Below are 20,893 nucleotides of genomic sequence, written 5' to 3'. Positions count from 1 at the left end.
AATATAATAACACAAATTAATTGAAGCAAGTTTGCTAAATGAACAAGGCTATCTATAATGGTTAATATAGTGACAGGAAAAAAATGACCCCATATCGGCCCACCCCTGAGTCGATTTCTAGTCTCACCAGGAGTACTTGTTCCAAATTTGAAGCAAATCGGACAAGTCTAACTACCGGACCAACGTGCCTGAAGTTTGAATGAGATTTTTAGACAATTTACATGGAGAAAAGCCACTAGCTCATATTTTCGCCGCTAGGTGGCACTATTCGCATCGTATTATCACTGTGAGTGAAAGTAAGAAAGATAATTTAATTGTCTACAACTTTGTCGACGACTGCTAGTGAATCCGGCTTTGTTAAAAGAAGTTAATAAACTTTTAGCGAAGTGATGTCTGAGTCAGTTTTCCATAGGGCCTAGCAGTGCGTGGTTGTGCATCAGTACTCGATTCGCACGAACTAATTTTTGTGAAATAACCATTAGATTTAGCTCAATAGTATGTTCAGAAGAATTGTAGTAAATAATAGGAGTCATGTTTTGGTTAGAAAATTTTAGTTCCACATTGTACCGCATAGAGGGTGCCAACACTAAATCAACGGAGATTAAATTATCTTTCTTATTTTTACTTACAGTGATAATACGATGCATACAGTGTCACCTAGCGGTAAAAATGCGAGTTAGTGGGTTTTCTCCATGTAAATTGTCGAAAAATCTCATACAACCTTCAGGCACGTTGGTCCGGTAGCTAGACTTAACCGATTTGCTTCAAATTTGGTGCAAGAACTCCTGGTGGGATTAGGAATCGAATCAGGCGTGGGTCGATTGAGTTTTCAAAAATTCATTATTTTTCTGGGCAGTCTAATGGTTAATCTGTTATGATTTTTTTTAAAGATTTAAGGTAGGGTGGCTCTTGAAAAATAGGGTTGCTTATATTATCTTTTGAAGTGTTAATTTCTCGCAAATGCATTGTTCTAGAGATTTTTGGATATTTTTTTGAAGCACATTTTCACAGTAGCACTGATGCTTCAATCCCTTTTGTTTGGATAGTAGCAAGTGATTTATACAGGTTTTCTTTAAACCTAACTATCTTCAAACATTGCAATTTGATTTTCAATCTATTAATTCCGACTGGAATATCGACGATTGGTTAGTTATAGAGAACAAAATTTATGTATTTTTTAAAAGAGCTATGTTTTTTAACAAAATTGTTCATTAATCTTCACGAAAGAAAAGATAACAATCCCAGGAGCGAATGTCATGATAACATTTATCACACTTTGAAGCTTTTTTTATTATTATTGTATATTTTCGAAGATTTAGGAATAAAACATTTATTTCTCGATATATTTTTCATAAAAAAATGTTTGAATTCATTTTCTCAAGTATTTTTTAACGTCATGTAGTGCCATCTACATAAGTTATAAAGTATAAATGTCTTCAGTACATGTGTTAAAAATATCAAACAAACAACTTTGCCGAAGAAAGTTTTTTGATAGAACACCTCTGTCAAAAGATAGAACAGTTCCTACTTATCTAGATCAAAACCAAAGTTGTCAAAATAATTATCATTTCCATCTAAGATACTTTTCTAAAGACACTAATCCTCCAGGATATATACCCAAGGCGCTAGAGGTTTTGAGCGTCGAAAGTAGCACGTGCCCCACCGTACGACGTCTGAATTTGATAAAAACATGAATAAAATTGAATTTGCTTATTTTTCCTTTCATCTCATTCCATTTAACATATGATTAAAAATCCTTGAATCATTTTTGAAATCGTGAATTAAAAATCTAAAATTTAAAAAAAGGTTCCATTTTTGGCACGATTCCGGTTTTGGCAACTGAAAAAAATAAAATTGTTGCCAAAAACGGAATCCTACTGTACTTCTTGATCGATTAGTGCCCAAACAAATCAAATTTATAAATAAATTACAATGTTATTGCCGTGTAAATCTCAAATTTTGGAAATTTTAGAAAGAAACCGGGCTCAGTTTAAAACTAAAACAATGAACTTAGTGCATGTTCAGCTGCGTTTTATTTTATATAAGAGACAGAGGCGACGCGTGGTTCCACCGACAACCTGTTCAATATATCACGAGGGCCCTCAAAACGTCACGAAATAAGCTGCTGATCAGAAACGTCTCTAGTTCGATTCCATTACTTTTCTGATCATATGCTTATTTCGTCGTCGATTCCATCCAACATCTAACAAATAGGACCAATGAAATTGTGGCAGGAAAATTCGCCGGATCTGAGCAAAACAAATTGGTTGTGAAAACCCATCAATGAATTGTTCAACAAAAGTCTTGTAGAATGCTCAGTTTACCGTAGAACAAGATAACATCAGTAGACATATTTTCAGTATGTAAATGCAAAAAAACAAACAATTTCTTTGAAGCAAAAGTAGACGGTTCATTATTATCGTTAAACCAACTAAATACATACGCGCTTACTAGTATGTCCCAAGGGCAGAAACATTTTGCTAAGCTACCCAAGAAAACAAGCGTACAACCGACAGCTATGAACGTATGACGCAATGTGTTTAAAAATTATAAAGCGCTCTCGTTTTGCACACAGCTCCAACGCCCATGTGGACATCGCAACAATGCACGCTAGTTCAATATTTGATTTGAACCGGTGCAAAAGAGAATATAAAAAGCATTCACCCATGACACTCACCCTGCTATTCCATCCATCGCTCCATCCAGAGTATGCGGTGAGAGTACGTGCAAGTTTCTGATTGAACCGGTCATGGGAAAGCAGAAAATCTGTGAATTCTACTCGCTGGAGACGCTGAGTTGGTTTATGGTTCAGATCAAATCTAGAGCTTCTATTCAAAATGACACATCTACAATGAGTGACTCTTTGTTTTCTTTCTTTTTCGATTTTTAACGATGTAACTGTATCACTTATCACGTATTTCACAGTACAGATCGAAAGCTAGTGGTTTTGGCTAGGATATTATGCAAAGAGTTGAGGGATAAATGTTAAAGCGACCTAATTACATATTAACAGAAGAGAAAGTAAAGAGTCACTCATTGTAGGTACATCGTTTTGAAAAAAAAATGCTCTAGAAATTGTAATAACTTCAAGTTTTGGATATTATTACTTTCATTTAAAATAGTTATCGTGCTACTGTTAACTCAAAATGGGTTTCGAGTCGGCTGATCTTGGCAACCTGTTCAATGAACAGGTTGAACGTACCGACGCGTCGCCTCTGATAAGAGATACAAAGTAGAACCGAAACAATTACATCGCCTTCATAGCGTATTGTTTTATAGTATCGAACAGTTTAGTTTTAAAATTTGAAAATGGTATGACTGCCTCCCCTTGGTTGACGGATTTGACGGTATTGCAAACATCATGAAGTATATTAGTGTATCAGTTATAAAAAACCTCTGACAGACAACTGATTTAAGATGGTTATTGCATTACGCCTCGATAGTGGCGCATCGAGGATACCGAGAGGTGTTATGGGCCTTTTTATGTTTTGTATTTTTTCATACCCCGCCCCAGCCTAAACTAACGGTCAGCCAACAGCCTGTGCATACTGGCGTGGCCGATTGACCAATCAACATGGTTTGACTTTTTCTGTGGGCTGTGATTGCAAGCATTGTTCAACTACTTAATGGCAATGTTTGTGAGCACGGCTCGCGGTGGGGGTCATAGTGTATTGATTTATGGGTCCACTTCGTCAGTGTGCGCAGGAAAATTAAATAATTTGTTTAAAAAAAATATAAAAGTTGAACCCTATTAATTGTATTGTGTTGTACCACTAAAAATGACGCTAATACTCATTAGACAACACGTTGCATGGTGACATGACCGGGAACTCTAGTGAAATGGGAGAACTCACTCTCTTCTTGCATCTGAACCATACACTAAAAATCAGAGGTGGGAAAATACCGGTTGAGCACCGGTACGACAAACCACATCTCCACACGTGTTTGTGTTTCCTTTACATTGTGTGCGGTCTTACCGCTGGTTGTGTTTCAACGAAACACGAAAACCAAACCGAGTTTCGTTTACACAGCACTGCGGTTTGGTTTAGATTTTCGTTTACCGGTGCACGAGTATGGGAAGGAAGCACGAGAATAACGAAACCAAACTTCGGTTGTGTATTCGGGTTGATGTTTATCGGCTATGCTAGTGCTGCTAGTATTTTTATTACGAATTCTAAGTAAATTTCTTTTGGGTTTAATATAAGGTATCTTTTCGGTAATTGAAAAAGTGTCTGCAGACATCTTTCTGTTCAACGGCAGTGTATACCTGTTTTACCATTCGAAATAATAACACAAAACTGACTTGATTCACCTTGCGTGAGTTGAAACATTTCTTACATATATTCTTACGGAATGCAAAGTATGCAAAATAGGCACCCAACTCATGAACAACGTTTCGAGTCCTGCACGAATAAAACCTGGAATAACCTGAATAAATTATAGGAAATAATAAAACAAATGAAATGAAAAACTTCATGAAGCAAAAAAAGCATCAAATTGAAATAATAAAAAAAATTATTTATATAAGTTTAATCAGTTCTGCTCATTAAATGACAAATAAGAGAATTTTTAAAAAAAGTTATAAAATAAATTAAATCGAGTAAAATTAACATATTAGATGAAATGAATAAAATGAATGATTGGAAAAAAAACTGAAAGATTTTCAAAATGAAGGAACTGAATAAAATGTATTAACTGAAAAATGCAAACAGTAAAATAAAATAAGTTAAATTAATGATATTAATAAAATACATTAAATAAATAAACTGATTAAAATAAATCCAAAAATGAAACGAATAAAATAGATAAAATGAAGTCAAATGATCAACATGAATGAAAAGAATACTGAATGAAATTAACGATTAAAATGTTAATGATTTCACAAGGTAAATGAATTTGAACTTGTTTTAGAAAATTCTGAAATGTTCATGAAAATTACAAATTTGAAGAATGGCTAATTAATAGAAAGTGCAGTTTCCAGTGTTTCCATTATTTTCTGTTTTCACCGTTTCTCCGTTTTCGTACTTCTTTTCTTGAAGGCGTATCTGGAGTATCTGGTGTTCCTACTTTATTGATGAAGCTTGGTTAGGTTTCCGAAAGCTGGATTGCTCAACTTGTTCTAGAATTCAAAAATGTCTTTTTGGTCACAGATTTCTGAAAAAAAAATATTTCTTTTACTTCAAATGGTCAACGCACTGTGATAAGGTTTAATAGAAACGGGTGACTAAAAATATTTTGTTTCGTATTCTTGCGCAAAAAGTTTATTTCAATTGATAACAATGATTTCAATTGATAACGAGTCTTATAAATAAATTTTTAAATATGACAGAATAAATAAATTTGATATTTGGAACAGAATAAAATTTTCAAAAACAGAGAGCGACAGAGAGAGAGAATGCGATTCGTGAATGAGACAGGTAGATATTTCAAAGTATTCATTTGCATAGAAGTAAATAGAGTGGAGTGTGAAGTTTCAAGGATTATCGGTAGAACAAAAGCCGTGCGTTCAGTCGGATACATTGCAGTCTCTTTACAGTTATCCTCATAGCTTGCGATTTGTTTCGATCTCCATGCGTAGGTATGGATTAATGAGTGCTATACAAACCAGTATCATGAAAAGAAATGGTTCAAACTATCAGAATAAGTATTTTAAGTTCCTGGACATATAAACAGCTTTTGAGGCTTGAACATTCTTGTAATATAAGTTAAAATTTTTGCAAATAAATATGTTGTTAGTCACATTTATCATGGAAAATCATTCGTAAGAAATGTAATTCCTGAGTTGGGCCAAGAAAAAATGACACTCTTATCCTCTAGACAACAGGTTCCATTGCGACATGACTGGGATCTAAAATTAAGTATCAGATTCACGGTAGGCGTGATCATTCAAGAATACACGCTAATATGCGAATGGACAAATGGAGTTATTATTCAGGCGCTCCTATGCTCGCGATCTCGCAAACAGGATAACACCCCGGTGATTAAGTGAACGTTTTGGCACTTTTAAATTTACAAACGCGGTCTCAAGAGTGAACCCCTAAGCGCCCGTGCTCGCGCGATCATGAATCGGTTAGGTGCATAAGTCAAGTATCTCTTAGTTCTAGCAGTTGAGCCAATCAGAAAAAAATGACGCTCGTATCCTGTAAACAACACGGCGACATGGCCAGGAAGTCTAGTGATATGGGAGAACTCGCTCGCTTCTGCTATCTGAACCATACACTGAATCAGGAATCAGAATATATTGGCTTAAATGGCACGTTACCCTATGTAGTTGGGGATTTGTGCCTTGCCGTATGTTTTCATCATTTCCTGAGCGGAAGGAAAGGACAAGGAGGTGTGGGGAAGTAGAATTGGAAGGGTGGGAAAATTAACAGCGCAAAAACAAACATAAACAACAGGTAAGGTAAACTCACAAGTAGTACAACTTGCCTGCGAATAAACCTAAAGCTCTTTACGACATTGGATAAGAAACTTTGGTATGTCTCTGAGATTCAGTCGTCCAAACATGGTTTCGTCTATACAAGGACGGCCGAAAACTCTAAATTGCAATTGCGTTAGTTGCATATCAGATGAGGTTCCGTAGTCGCATTCACAAAGATCACATGAAAAAGACTCACTTCGCTGAATAGTTGCCATGTGATAATTGAGTTTGCAGTGGCCGGTTAAAACCCTGGTCAGCATGCCGCAGTGGAGCTTCGAAAAATGTAGGAGATTTTTCGAAATCACTGGGCACGGTTGTTCTAGAAACGCCTTTGTTTGGTGACACGTTTGTAGATTTCTCCAATAATTGCGGTGCTCGGACGAAGCCTCGTAATGTATTTTTTCCCTTATCCAACTTGTCGAAATTGGCAGCGCGGGCGTCGTCAGCTCATTCATTTCCAGTAATACCGCAATGTCTTGGCACTCAGACAAGGTAGATAGTGTTGACAATGCTTAGTTCTTCGATTTGGGTTCAGCACGCAATCAACAGCTTGGATCGTGATTTGTCTGAGCTAAGGGTCTTGATTGCAGCCTGACTATCAGAGCAGAAGTTTATTACTCTGCCGGACAAAGTCAGTTGAAGGGCCGATTGTACCCTGCACATAATCGCAAAGATTTTTGCTTGAAATACAGTACAGTATCTACCTATTGAGTGAGATTGTTCCAATCTCATTTCACGACAGTAGGCACCAGCACCAGCGCGTCCCTCCATCAGAGAACCGTCAGTGTAACAGACCACTTGCGTTTGTTGTTGTCTTTCCATATAGCCAGACAACCACTCCTCTCGAGAAGAAATCTTCAGATGGAATGTCCTGTAAGGAAAACTACATGTGAGTATAATATCGCTAGGAGCAAGAATATCTTCACCCCATGTAACCATTTGTGACCAATTGTGTATGACTGGTAGCAATATCAACATGGTAACTGTTCCAAAGCCCAGTGACCTGTAGTATGTATGCACATGATCGTGCTTCTTGTTTGAGGTGTATGTGTAATGGTTTGATATTTAGAGGTGCCTCAAGAGCAGCAGCCGGTGTCGTGGTGAAAGCACCAGTCAACGCCATGAGCGCCATTCTTTGCAGATGGTTTAGCTTTGACTGGACTGTCATTAGCTCTCCCCCTCTGCCACCACATAAGGCACGCGTATGACAGTATTGGATGTACAATTGTCGTGTAAATCCAATAGATGTATTTAGGTTTGAGACCCCAGGTCTTTCCAAAAGTTCGTCTGCACTGTCCGAAGGCCATGCACGCTTTCTTGACTCTCAACTCAATGTGAGCTGACCAATTCAGTTTGGAATCCAATATAACTCCAATGTATTTGACTTGATCTGCACACAGTAGCTCAGAATCAAAGAACTGCAAGGGACGAACCCCGGTTGTTATTCGCTTCTTCGTTAAAAGAACCATTTAAGTTTTGCTTGGGTCAACTGATAATTTAACTTGTCGACACCACTGTTCGAGAGCTCTTAATGCCTTTCATTAAGTAAAAGATTGTTCCGATGCAAAACCCAGTAATTAGTACTTGGTAATCGTCAGCAAACCCGTAGGTTGAAAATCCAAGCTCATTGAGTTACTCCAACAAGCCGTCGGCTACCAAATTCCATAACAAAGGTGACAGAAAGCCGCCCTGAGTACAACCGCAAATACTCAACTTCCGTATCTCAGCCTGTCGCAGTGACGAGCAAAGTATGCGGTTACTAAGCATTGCGTTTATCCAACCCGAGATACATGCAGGTATCCCATGACCGCGCGTCGCTTCCAGAATAGACTGGAAGGACACATTGTCAAAACCACCCTCAATATCTAAGAATACACCCAAGCTAGATTGCTTGAGCGAGAACGCTTTCTCAATGTTGTAAACAACATCGTGAAGCAGAGTGATCGTGGATTTCCCACACTGATATGCATGTTGCATTTTGTGCAGTGGACATTCAACTAAACTAACGTTCTTGATGTGATGATCGATTATCCAAAGCTATCAGAAGAAAAGAACTTAAGCTTTAGTTGGGCCAATCAGAAAAAATGACGCTCGTATCCTGTAAACAACACGTTACATGGCGACATGGCCAGGAAGTCTAGTGATAGGGGAGAACTCGTTCACTTCTACTATCTGAACCATACACTGAAAATTATGTATCAAGTTCACGGTCCGCGCGATCATCTAAGAACACACGCGAATATAGGAATAGATACATGGTTATAAAATCAAATTTATGCGCGCGAAGCTAGCACACACGACATACAAACGTCCACGCGACATACAAACTGCCACGCGATCGACCACGTTATACTATGTTCACACTACAGAGTTAAAACATGTTATAATAATTAGCAACAAGAAAATTGTCATCAAGATAGCGTTAAAACATGTTTTAACTCGTTGTGTGAACATAGTATTAACTTACAAACTTTCGCCCCCTTCGGGATGATACACAAAGGGGAACCTACAATCGTGATCATCCATGCACAACAACGCCTTAGACTTCGCTAACACAAAAACGTATAATGTGGTTATCGCGGTCTCAAGCGCGCACAAATAAACGCTCATTCCCACTCGATCGTGCAGATCGACTTAAGCCTTTGAACTTTGGCCAACTATACCGTTTTTCAGGAATGTTCTAGCACTATGTCAAGAGTGTTGAGTAGGGTGTCCCAAAATGACATCATGTTAAAAAAGTCATCGGGCTCACTTCTTAAATGAAAGGTTAGGGTATTGGGACCACTTTCTTCTTCGGAGTGAGTTTGCTAAAACGCTTCCTACTGGTGGCGACTTTTGATTTTTTGAAAAATGTGCCGATTTTGGATAAAATTTCAAATTTATGCCTGTTGAAGTAGTCCTGAACTGTCTTAGATTTTTTTTCAGCATTTTTAATTTTTCTGGAGATCCAAACGGAGAAGTTTGGTTAGTTAGTTTATACAAATTTGGAATTATAAGAGCGGCAGGGCCATTAAAACTTAGTAAAACGTGAAATTTTTGGTGTTTTTCAGTATTTTTTCTTCAAAACTGGGTATCTACAAAATTTTAAAAGTACAGAAAACACTTTATATAGTTGAGCCCAATTCAGGGGCGTAATTTTGCTGAAGAAAGTGTATAGCTATGGCTAATGGGGTATGAGTTATTTAAGTTTTTGTTAGATAACCTTTGACATTTTTAGCAATTTATCAAAAATAATGCTGTTCCAAAAAGTAAATCAGTTCAAATGTGCTTTGACCACACATTTTTTTTCGAAAAATAGAAGGAAAATTATGAAAAATGACGTTTTCTGTACGTCTTTAGTATGTCAGGACGAGGTTTAATGAGCATCTGATGATGATCTGATATTTTTCTTAAATTATAAAAATAATAACTTTGCTAATGACACCAAGTCTCTAATTATTTTTTGAAGAGTTAATTCTCCATAATTACTTCTAGGAGGCATCTTCAACAAAACGATTGTGTCACAAGATGCGCTGTATTCTGTTGTAAAACTTTTTCGAGGATATTTGCCCCAAATTTGACTATTTCGGAATTAAGTGATCTAAACAGTAAATATAAGTTTTTCAAAACTCACCTCACTTTTCTGCATTTTTCTCCACTTCAAAGTTCCTAACATGAAAATAAGACTTTATATACAAAATGTAAGTACGTTAATCAATTCAGCCTTCAAATATACGCCATAACTTGCCATTAACTCGACATATTTGTTTAATTGTAGCGATTTTCAAACCCGCTAGGTGGCTATTAGTATAGAAAATATTTTTTAAAAAAATCGTCAAATGCTCATAAAAACCGTTTCTGATGTACCAGAGACAAGCAAAGAACGCCATTTTTCATCATTTTCCTTCTATTTTCCGAAAAATAATATGCGGACTAAGCCCACTTAAGTTGTTCTATTTTGTAGAACAGTGTTATTTTTTTATGAATATCATAAAATGTCAAAAGGTTATTTAACAAAAACGTAAATAATTTATACCCCATTGGCCGTAGCTATACACTTTCTTCAGCAAAATTACGCCCCTGAATTCGGCTCAACTATATAAAGTCGTTTCTGTACTTTTGAAATTTTGTAGATACCCAGTTTTGAAGAAAAAATACTGAAAAACACCAAAAATTTCACTTTTTACTAAGTTTTAATGGCCCTGCCGCTCTTATAATTCCAAATTTGTATAAACTAACTAACCAAACTTCGCCGTTTGGATCTCCAGAAAAATTAAAAATGCTGAAAGAAAATCTAAGACAGTTCTACAGACAGACAGACTACTTCAACAGGCATAAATTTGAAATTTTATCCAAAATCGGCCTATTTTTCAAAAAATCAAAAGTCGCCACCAGTAGGAAGCGTTTTAGCAAACTCACTCCGAAGAAGAAAGTGGTCCCAATACCCTAACCTTTCATTTAAGAAGTGAGCCCGATGACTTTTTTAACATGATGTCATTTTGGGACACCCTAGTGTTGAGCACTCTGCAGTTGCAAAATTGATTGCATAATTTAGAGGAAGCTGTGGCCCCTAGAAATAAAAATCCAAAATGTGCGTTTTCCCATAATGCGGGAAAATACCTTTCTCCTAAGTTTACATAGTGGGAGCCCAATGAAACCAACACGATTTGTTCTCGTTTGATGCGGTTAAGTTTACTTACACCAGTGTCCCAGCCCACTATCTATACATATACACAGAATAACTTCCATGTAAATGATCATTGTAAGTTCCTTGTTTGTGCTCTGCTTTACAGAATCCCACGACCGATGGTACTGGCCTTGGGTGATTGCTTTCCGGTGCGACCTTGGTCGGATTCACCGATTGAGTGCCTCGCGGAACTGCGGATGGTCTGGAGAGATCGAAACGAACAGTGTTTACTGTTAGCCCTACGATTGTACTTTCTACCGGAAAATACACCATCTGGAAGAAACTGCCACGGAGAGGTTAGTGATGTGTTTTTACATTGTTTGTCTAATGATTACTACAGTATCAGTATATTTTACATCAAGTTTCATTTCATAAGGTAGGAGTAAATTTGTCCACAATTTCAAATTCACAGTTTCCTACACTGCCCATAAACGCATAAGAAGCCCATGTGGATTTTTGTCGAAAATGAGTTATCCGTTGGATTGTATTCTGTATCACCACTAAATCACACTGCACAAATAAGATTACCGGGTTTGTTCAGAAAATATCAAAAAGAAATACCAAAATATGGTTGTCCCATCCATTTGGATCAATGGATGGGGCAATCTTGAACAGCGTTTTTCTCGGCTTGCTGTTTTTCAACATGGGACTCTTATGCTGTTATGGGCAGTACACGACTGGTTTATTGGTTCGTTATTCTCATTTACTCCGTTGCTAGTGCTTCTAGTTCACAAAATCGTTGGATTCGGTGGTTCAGGAATGGCGTTTATGCGTTTTGAATATTTTAAAGATACCATTGCTATTTGAAGTAATCCGTCGAATAGACATAGTATACGCTATTGCAATTGTGTGCGAATGGGCATAACGAAAGATCAACAGCGAGGAATCAGGTATCGTTTACCAATACTTTAGTTTGTTTACGTTAATCATGAATTATTTTGAAAAGAGGATACTTCAGCTACAGATGCTCTACTTGTTAGAATTGTATGATTACTTGCATTTCTTCTCGCACGTAGTAAATATAATCAATATTTTCTGTTTTCGTTTCCAATTCACGCGATGCTGATAATAATACTGAAACGAAATGTTGCTCTTTCGCTTATCGACACACTGATAAGCTTGCTTTTTCAGACGGATTGTTCTGGGTTATGCTTTCGAGGATAGAAGTGAAACTGCATTTATCAGTATATGAATCACGTAATATTTTTATCAACTTATAGCGTTATCGGTGCTACGCTACTTATAATTACAAGTCAGTCCCGCGCGACTTAGCATCTTTTTGCGTTCTATGCGGATGGTTTTATAAAATTCATCATTTTATTCCAAAAAATATAATGGCCCATAAAATATGTTCTATGAAAATTCGATTTTCTCTCAAGCCCATGTTGGAAGTAACCGTAAAACAGACCCTTCAAAAATACGGATGCAACTCTTTATTTTCTCAATAATGCAATATGTAGCGTTGATTGCATTAGGAATACATAGGACGTCTTTCATGTTTTATATAAAAAGCATTACTTTAGTTACAGCTAGGCGAGACCGGGGCTGATTGGCCGAGCTTTGCTTTGGGATTTCCTGTACTCATTCTGGTTAGACTTTTTGATAAACATTTTGCACGATCATGAGAATACAACCGTTGAGTAGATACCTACATTATATTATATTTATATTTCCTGTTCATACATCATATTAACATGATTTAATCTGTTCCACAATATTCCGCCACGTCACTCGGTTAGTTGCTGTTTGTCTCCAACATCTCAGGTGCACGATACTCGCCAGGTTCTGCTCCACTTGGTCCAGCCATCGGGAACGCTGCGCTCCTCTCCGTCAATTTTCTTTCGCTTTCTTTCATATTGACAGGTTATTATTAGCACGATTATTTTGAGCATATAGCGATAAATTGAATTTACATGGTCAAACGTCATAAAAATAAACAAAATATAAATATAAAAATATGAATTGGATGTGTTGATGTAAACTTTGAGCCATGTGCTATTTTTAATGTATTTTTGAACAAATGTTCGCTTTGGGGAAAAACCGATATCCTCTGTTTGTAGTAAAATCGACACGCTGTTTAGATTGTTGTAAATATTTTTAATTCACTACTAATTTTTGTGCTATTTCAATTACACTATTATATTACCATATTATGGTAATACATAGTAGAAATACATAGAAACTCTTTTATTGTGTTTATTTATTATTAGCCCCTTTGAAAGAACTGTTTTATTCATTAGATTCACTCGAAGATTTGGCGTTTGTTATTTGTGCAATGTGATCATTAAACCGAATTTCCAGTGATCTCATGGTTTGTCCAATATAGACTGTAACACAGTGAGAACATGATCTATTGTATACTGGATCGTGGATTGGATCTTTTGTGTGGATCGTGGATGAATCCCAAAAAAAAAACGGAAACCTGAACCTAGTAGCTTGACTACCAAGTGTCACTTCTAAGTTAAAGAAACTAACAATGAATGTGAATGTTTCCTAACACTTCTAAGTGAAGGAATCCTAACAGGAGAGAATGTAGAGCGCTTGGAAATTTACTCTATTTAGAATGGCATTAATGGTTGCCAAAGATGAGCTTTTTCCTACAGTTTTAGTTCACTCACAAGAGTTTAGAAGTTTCTATGGTGAAATATACGGTGAAATATACGGAAAATATAAAATCAAAAATCTAAATTCTATAAAAACTCCTACAGTTCTTCTGCATTCACAAGAACTTCAGATAGTGTAGCTATTTAATAACGAACAACTTTGTTGAAGTTGCATGATTGGAGGGCAGTTATTTAATTTCGAAGATCATAAGAAGCTTTGGAAATGTCCCATTTTAAGCATGTGAGAGAAAGAGAGGCAGCGTATATCATTATATTAAAATATCTTTTTGCCACAAAGTCGGATTATTTTCCAGTCTTCTGCACTGTTGATTTTTTCATCTTCAGCTATAGATCAGAGGATTTTAGGATAAATAAAATGATGCTAGCATTTTTTTACTGAATTTATTGTTTCCATTCCGGATATTTCATATCTTTTTACATACAAACTTAAAAATTCTTGTGAGTAAACCAGAAGCATCCGACCAAGTTTGTATTCGGAATAGGTCTTCTGAAACCAATCACCATTCGATTGAGTGCTGTTCCGAAAACAAGTCATTTTTGTACCGGTCTAATATATATGCATCACCCAGAATCATGTACACATACTATTACTTTATCACACACGCACATATCAAAGTTTAAAGTGGAGAGAAAATAATTAAAGGGGATTACCCCTGTGTCCGGAGTGTCAGTTTTACCAGTTTTTTCAACATTTTTTGCTACCAATACTTTTTAATAAAATAATGTTTTGAGGACTGACTAAATTAGGTCATATATTAAGAACCTTCTAAACAGCAATTTTGTACAGACAATATTTTATATCTCAGAAAATGGTTAATATAAGGTTATAAGCTTAAGGTGCCGGTTTTAACCATAATTTCTCTACACCCGAATCAGAAAAATTGATTTGCTTGCCGGTGGCAAACGCTTAGTCTATCGGCTTTTACAAACGCTTGAGAAAGTGTATCTGAATAGGGGAGACCGGGGCTAGTTGGCGATGTTTTCAGTTTTCAATTTTTACCGCTTTGATGTAGAAAGATCTTGCAAAATAGAACAGGCGGCATGAAAGAGAAGACTGTTGGTAACATCTCTGATTTTTTTAAAATGTTTGATGCATTGTACCCATTCATAGAGACTAAAATATGTGACGCGGAAAACCCGCCAACTTACCCCAGCCCCGGGGTAAGTTGGCGGTATGTGAGGATACGCCAAAAACTAAGCAATCAAATGGAGTTGCAATTACTTCAAGGGTCATTTTGGAACGTACTGAATATCTTTTCGAGGAAACTGTATATTAACCGGCATTTGCTATTATATTTCAGTTTCAAAACCCCGGCATTTTGACTTTGACGCGTACTCCCTATTCAAAAGCAAATTTTCGAAATTCTACATGCAATTGGCCGGAATAAATGTCTCCTACATTGGCGAGATACACAAGAAACATATTTTCCTACATTGGAGTGAATTCCAGAAATAAATTTTTTTGATGACTTTTTTGCACTGTAAATAGTGCCGCCAACTTGCCCCGCGTGCAGAACAGCCAACTTACCCCAACCGCATATTTCATTAAAAACTATTTAAAAAATAACTTTTGTTGTTGGATAGATGTAATATATTTACGGATACTGAAAGCTCTTTTCACGCGCCATCGAAAAATATAATCATTCGGGAAATAGATTGAAAATCGCTCTAAATAACGCAAAGTATTTGAAATTTAGAAAATTTACTTGGTATGCTCGAAAACACAATATCACCCACAACTTCCACCAAACAAATCGTTTTGCAATAAAAACACATTGGATAACGGATTTCACATAATTTGAGGTACACAAGAAGAGGTAGCGCTATATGTCTAATAGAAACAGAGAAAAGGAGATTCCGCCAACTTACCCCAACCGCCAACTAGCCCCGGGCTCCCCTATATTTAATACGGTGTATATGTGAATATAACTGAAAACGTTATATTCTCCTCTCTACGTTATGCAATACGAGACTCTCTTTCAGTTATAATCTACACACGAGAACATATATTGCGCCCAAGTTTGAGATTGTAGACTGTGTTACACTGGTGTACTACGGTAAAAACGAATAAGTCATTTATGGTCGTAACACTTACTGTAAACAGCTCCTAAAATCCAAATCAAAATAGGCAATCAATAAGAAGTTCAAGATCTTTACGCATGAATCATTTTTATTCATTAGTGCATCTGTAGCAGATTCTTTTCCTAAACATGCGTTAACCATTTTATGGATAATCATGCTAACTGCTGAAGCTATTTTTTCGCTCCGCAGAAAAGTGCGACGTAAAATGCAAGCTATCAACCAACAAGATATCCCATTTCCAAAGCTTATTTCTCTGTTCAATAGAAAGAGCAGCGTCATCGTCGCTTACGTCAGTGTACTTATTCTTCGAGATATATTGAAAACACTGCTACATATTGAACAAACATTGCATACTTGGATTGGAGCATACAGAAACAAAGATTTTGGAAGCATTTCTACCATAAAGTCCAGTTACGCAACACCAGTGTGGATTTCGTTTACAATTAATTAGCATTGACAGATCCATCGTCTTGTGAAGTATTTGTCACTAATAATCCATTTCTCACTTGAAATTGGATATAATTTTCATTTCAAACCCACCTTATTCTATAATAAATTACACCTTACCTCAGACCCCGCTTCTCAATCGGATTTTACGTTGGGTTAGGGTAAATAAGGAAATTTGTTGACCAAATTTCGAAGAAGATCTTTAAGGTTTGAATCTATGCTTCAGGTTTGAGCACATGTAAATGGTAAGTTTGCAATGAATCCAATTATCATCTTTCAATTAGGTTCGCCTTTAACTTCACTACCTTAAAACGACCCGCTTCGTCATATCTATGCTTAACAATCGTGTCGTTTTTGGTTTTCCTGTGTATCGGTTATGCTATTTCCACCGGTTAGGTTACCTTCTAATGACTGCTGCCGTCGCGTTTTGTTTCTTAACATTTCGATCCATATCGTCCGTAATCCGTAACGCCAATAATAGCAATAATAATGTCATGAAAAATAACGGAGGCAAAAAGTTTATAAACAAGAAGGAAATCGAAGAACAGCGCTGTATAAATAAACTTCCACGTGAATTCACTCTCGTGTTTCCGTGTGTGCGTGAACTTAGCCGTGTTATTATCCCGACTAGTGTAGCATACTATATTGTTGCATATATCACACATGTGGCATCGAGTTATCTGATTCAGACATTAATTTAGTCTACAGCTACAGAAATTAGAACTCGGACTATAACATGAAACTACATCAACGTTGTTGCAATTTGTTCACTCTTATAACTCGGGAGACATGTTTAACAAGAGTAAGAAGAGCGAGAATACGGAGCCCCTCACACTTCTTCGCGGAACGAGCAGTTTGTTTAAGATAGGTTTTGCGAGTGAGAGTCATGGAAGAAGCAGTTGCACATGACACAGTCTGATTTATTTTTCGTTTGCCTTTCTATCACAGTAAAGCAAAAAGAAATCATAAATTTAATTTAGTGACTATTTGGGTTTCGTTACTAAGAGTGATTATGTAGAAAAGCGTATGGACAAATACGATTGGAAAATTTGTTCAATTTTCTACTTTATGCAACCATCGCATATTAGTTCAGAAACACGCATCTTGGGCTTGAGATTAGTGACTTTAAGTAATCTGGGCCTCGAAAGCAGACCCTAAGATTCGATTTTATCACTTCGACCCATGATTCCTTATTCCCCTTACTACAAAAATACGATGGAGATATTGGCAATTCGAAAAAATATTTCTTTTTCGGATTTTTTGAAAAATTCAGGCAGTTTTTTTTTAATTTTTCAGTATATTTTAATAGTTTGGGGTGATCTGAACCGAATTTAGTTAACGACTTGGTTTACAATTTCCCCAACATAAACTTTTCGGCAGATGTTGCCTCAACCGGTGTGACCCGATCTTCACGTTTCAAAGAGTTGCTTCCCTTTTCTGGAGAAGGGTGTTGCGCCATCGTTTTTTTTTTATCAACCTGTGCTTTGGCTGTAAGTCCGGCAAGTTCAAGATACTTGAAGCTACCCCCTGGTTCTTTCATTCATGCGCCCATACATTCAACTCTCGCCCTATGTTTGCATGCGCCTAAATGAAAAACAATCAAAATCACGTATTGAAAATTAGATTGCTTTCAAGAAATGTTTCTCCATCCAATCGAAAGATGAAATATGTTTGTGTCTAATCTTAATAGATATTCAAAGCTGATGTGCTGTTCATACTGTCGTAGTGATAAACACTTACAATTAAATAAAGTGAACTTCTAGAGTCCAGTTCTGATCACTCTAGTTATTTTAAACAATAAACTGTTTCAGCCTCCCAATATACCAACAACTATCACGAAACCATGCTAGCATATGCGTCAAACAACCGAAAGCGGAACAACAAATTCCGTGCCATATCGAAAGCTCGTTCATAACTCTACCGTAAACCCACGAACGAAAATAATATAGTCTTTCCTCTTCCCACCACAACAAAAGGCTTTCAATGCCGAGCTTTGAACCTTCGCTTTGGGAGAAACGAGAGAAGCACAAAATTGGATAATCATCACGACGGGCCTGTCTGTCATCGAGCGAGTAGCTTGTTGTGGAATCTTAGCATGATATTATATTTAGTGGTTTTGAACCGCATCTACTTATGTGCAATTTAATGTGTTGTAACCCCACACATACATTGAAATACCTATAAAAACCTCGAAATTAGCTTCAGAAATTGATGACGGGTAATTATCAGATACTATGCATGGTTACTAGATATTAAGCTACTCAGCATTTAAGGTGACGTTATTAAGGTAGCTCCTATTGTTTCGGCTATAACATCCAATCTGATAGCCTATTCTTAAATTCCAACTGCTAACTATTTCATTCTTTCTTTCGATTATAGAGGTTTTGGGGTTACTGTGTGTGCATGGTTTGGAATCGAACCCAGATGTACTGCGTACAATGCCATCGATTTATCAATTATGCATTGCCCGCCCATATCTATCTTTTTATTAATTCATATTTGCTAGTCAATTATATAAAACAAATTACCAGTTCAATCACATCAACAAAATAAACTATCTATAAATTTACTTGTTATTTGTTTCTCACACTTGCTGTGCCAACATAAAGCAAAGATAAGCTTTTTTTCTTTGCTTACTTTCTTCTTTTGGCAACGAATTTTATGCTATCGTTTATCCGCGAACAGGTTGCACGGTACATATTGCAGATAGATCGAAAGTAAAAGCGCAGCCCAGGCGCAAACCACTGCGGTGTAGCGGTGCACGTGCCCGCTAGATTAACTTTTGGACTACTGCCGCGGGATGTCACTGTACTGTTAGCTTGGAGCATAGTGTGTCGTTTGGAAGGTTTAATTCAATATTACGATGTTGCTATAGATTGTGTATTATATTAGCGCATTTCCCCAAAATTCCACGCGGCCTTTCCTGATCGAAAGGAATGGCCGCGCTTCATGAAACACCGCGCTTAGCTATTCTGTTATAATATCGTAAATTTGCATAACGAAGGGCTGAATGAGTAAACAAGTTGTTCCAAAAATCAGCCCTGCGTTATGCAACGTTTTGTGCAGGTTGAGTATACCAGATGCAAGGGGTGCCAAATTCACTAGGTTTAGTAAAATTCAAAAAATTGTTTTTAAATTACAGAATTGATAAAATTGGTTTAATGAGCTATACTTCAATCAAATTCTGTTTTAAAAATGGTCCTTGCGTTTGAACCAAAATGCGAGGCTCATTACTACTGTAAATAGAAAATAAAAGTACTAGTTACACAAAAAACTTACTGGCAACCTTAGAGCGGCGTTTAGTAAGCAGTTGGTGCGGCGTGTACGTTTTGGTGAATGTCTCAATAGAGTCCCGTACAGTTAAATGCGCAACGCTGCATAAAATGATTACTATTTTTTGTTTCTGGCAACTACAGTGTTTGCTGTAACTTCGAGTGAATTCATCCAAGTGACACTATAAATTCATACGGAATTAATTGAAGTTACAGTTTCGGGACTTGCAGCACGTTATTTATATCACTCTTTAAGACAATTTATTGTACATTGTTACAAGCAGAGTTAAAAATAATCGAAACTCTTTTTTGACGGCTGAAAATGAACCTGATGCGACTCGCGGTGAATAGAAAAAATATTCATTCAAATATCCATGTTATTCACTCAGTTGAATATCGTACAATATATTCATTTCACTAATTATATAGGAAAATGTTTTCAAATGCCGGTAAAGCATGTGAAACAACAATCATCATCGCTTACATTGTGCCATGGCCTACTTTGATACGTTTGATTCGTTGCTGGCCGCTTCGTGTAATAATCGGAGACTAATGAAAATCTGCAAGGATGAATGAGCGGTTTGTTCGTTTGACATTTTCAGCTGCGTCACTGAATATTGAAAATGAATGCGGCTGAATATGATAAATTTTCATTCAATGAATTTGAATATTTTTAACTCTGGTTACAAGAGAAAATAAAATTAATAGTGTCTTGTTTAGTTGATTGAAATAATTTATCATATTATTTTTTTCAACACTAATACTTTTCTTACCGTGATTGAAGTAACAATTAAAAGTGAAAAATAACAGGTCAGTGTTTTGGAAAGCTTGAGGCTCCCAATTTATGGAATGGTTTTTGTTTGGGTGGAAACACAGATATTTCCAAGAAGCTTACCACTTTTGTGTAAAACAAGCGTACGGAGCTATTAAGACCGCCAATATCATCAACCACCGTTAAGTGTCTTGCGGTTGCGCACACGATTGCCACGCAACCGCAAAGAAAACACAGCTGTGGTGCGGCAATCGTGTACAAAATTCCATTGCACAGCATTTCAGAATGTAGATTTAACATGAATTTTAACTTTTTGCTGAAAGTAAATGGTTTAGCCTTACAATATGTTCAGAACAGTTGTTGTACTTTGCAAGGATTTCGTTTAAACATGCTATTCTAGGAGAAATTAAAATTTAACTTTTTAACGGTTCGAGATAGAACTTCGACGAAATTGTAGAAAAACACATTTTAGACAAATTTGTCGAAGATACGTAAGCTCTGGCTTTTATACTTTCCACTGCACGAGAAATCCAAATGTAACCTTTAGGGTGTTCCTTAAAAAACGGTTCAATTCCGATAGGAGATCATCCATAAATGACGTAGCCATTT

General features: G+C 36.6%; 1 protein-coding gene across 1 annotated transcript in view; it reads left to right on the top strand.

Annotated features, from left to right (window-relative positions):
- The window catches only part of LOC131693675 (uncharacterized), a 109,523-nt gene that overhangs the window by 63,539 nt on the left and 25,091 nt on the right, over window positions 1-20,893 (top strand). The window contains 1 exon segment of the mRNA XM_058981714.1: window positions 11,194-11,383. Within this exon segment, the coding sequence (XP_058837697.1) occupies window positions 11,194-11,383 (190 nt within the window).

The sequence above is a fragment of the Topomyia yanbarensis genome, chromosome 3 (genome assembly GCF_030247195.1).
Source record: "Topomyia yanbarensis strain Yona2022 chromosome 3, ASM3024719v1, whole genome shotgun sequence".
NCBI classification, from domain to species: domain Eukaryota; kingdom Metazoa; phylum Arthropoda; class Insecta; order Diptera; family Culicidae; genus Topomyia; species Topomyia yanbarensis.
Note: the sequence above shows the minus strand (reverse complement) of the source record. Positions and strands in the feature narration are given on the sequence as shown.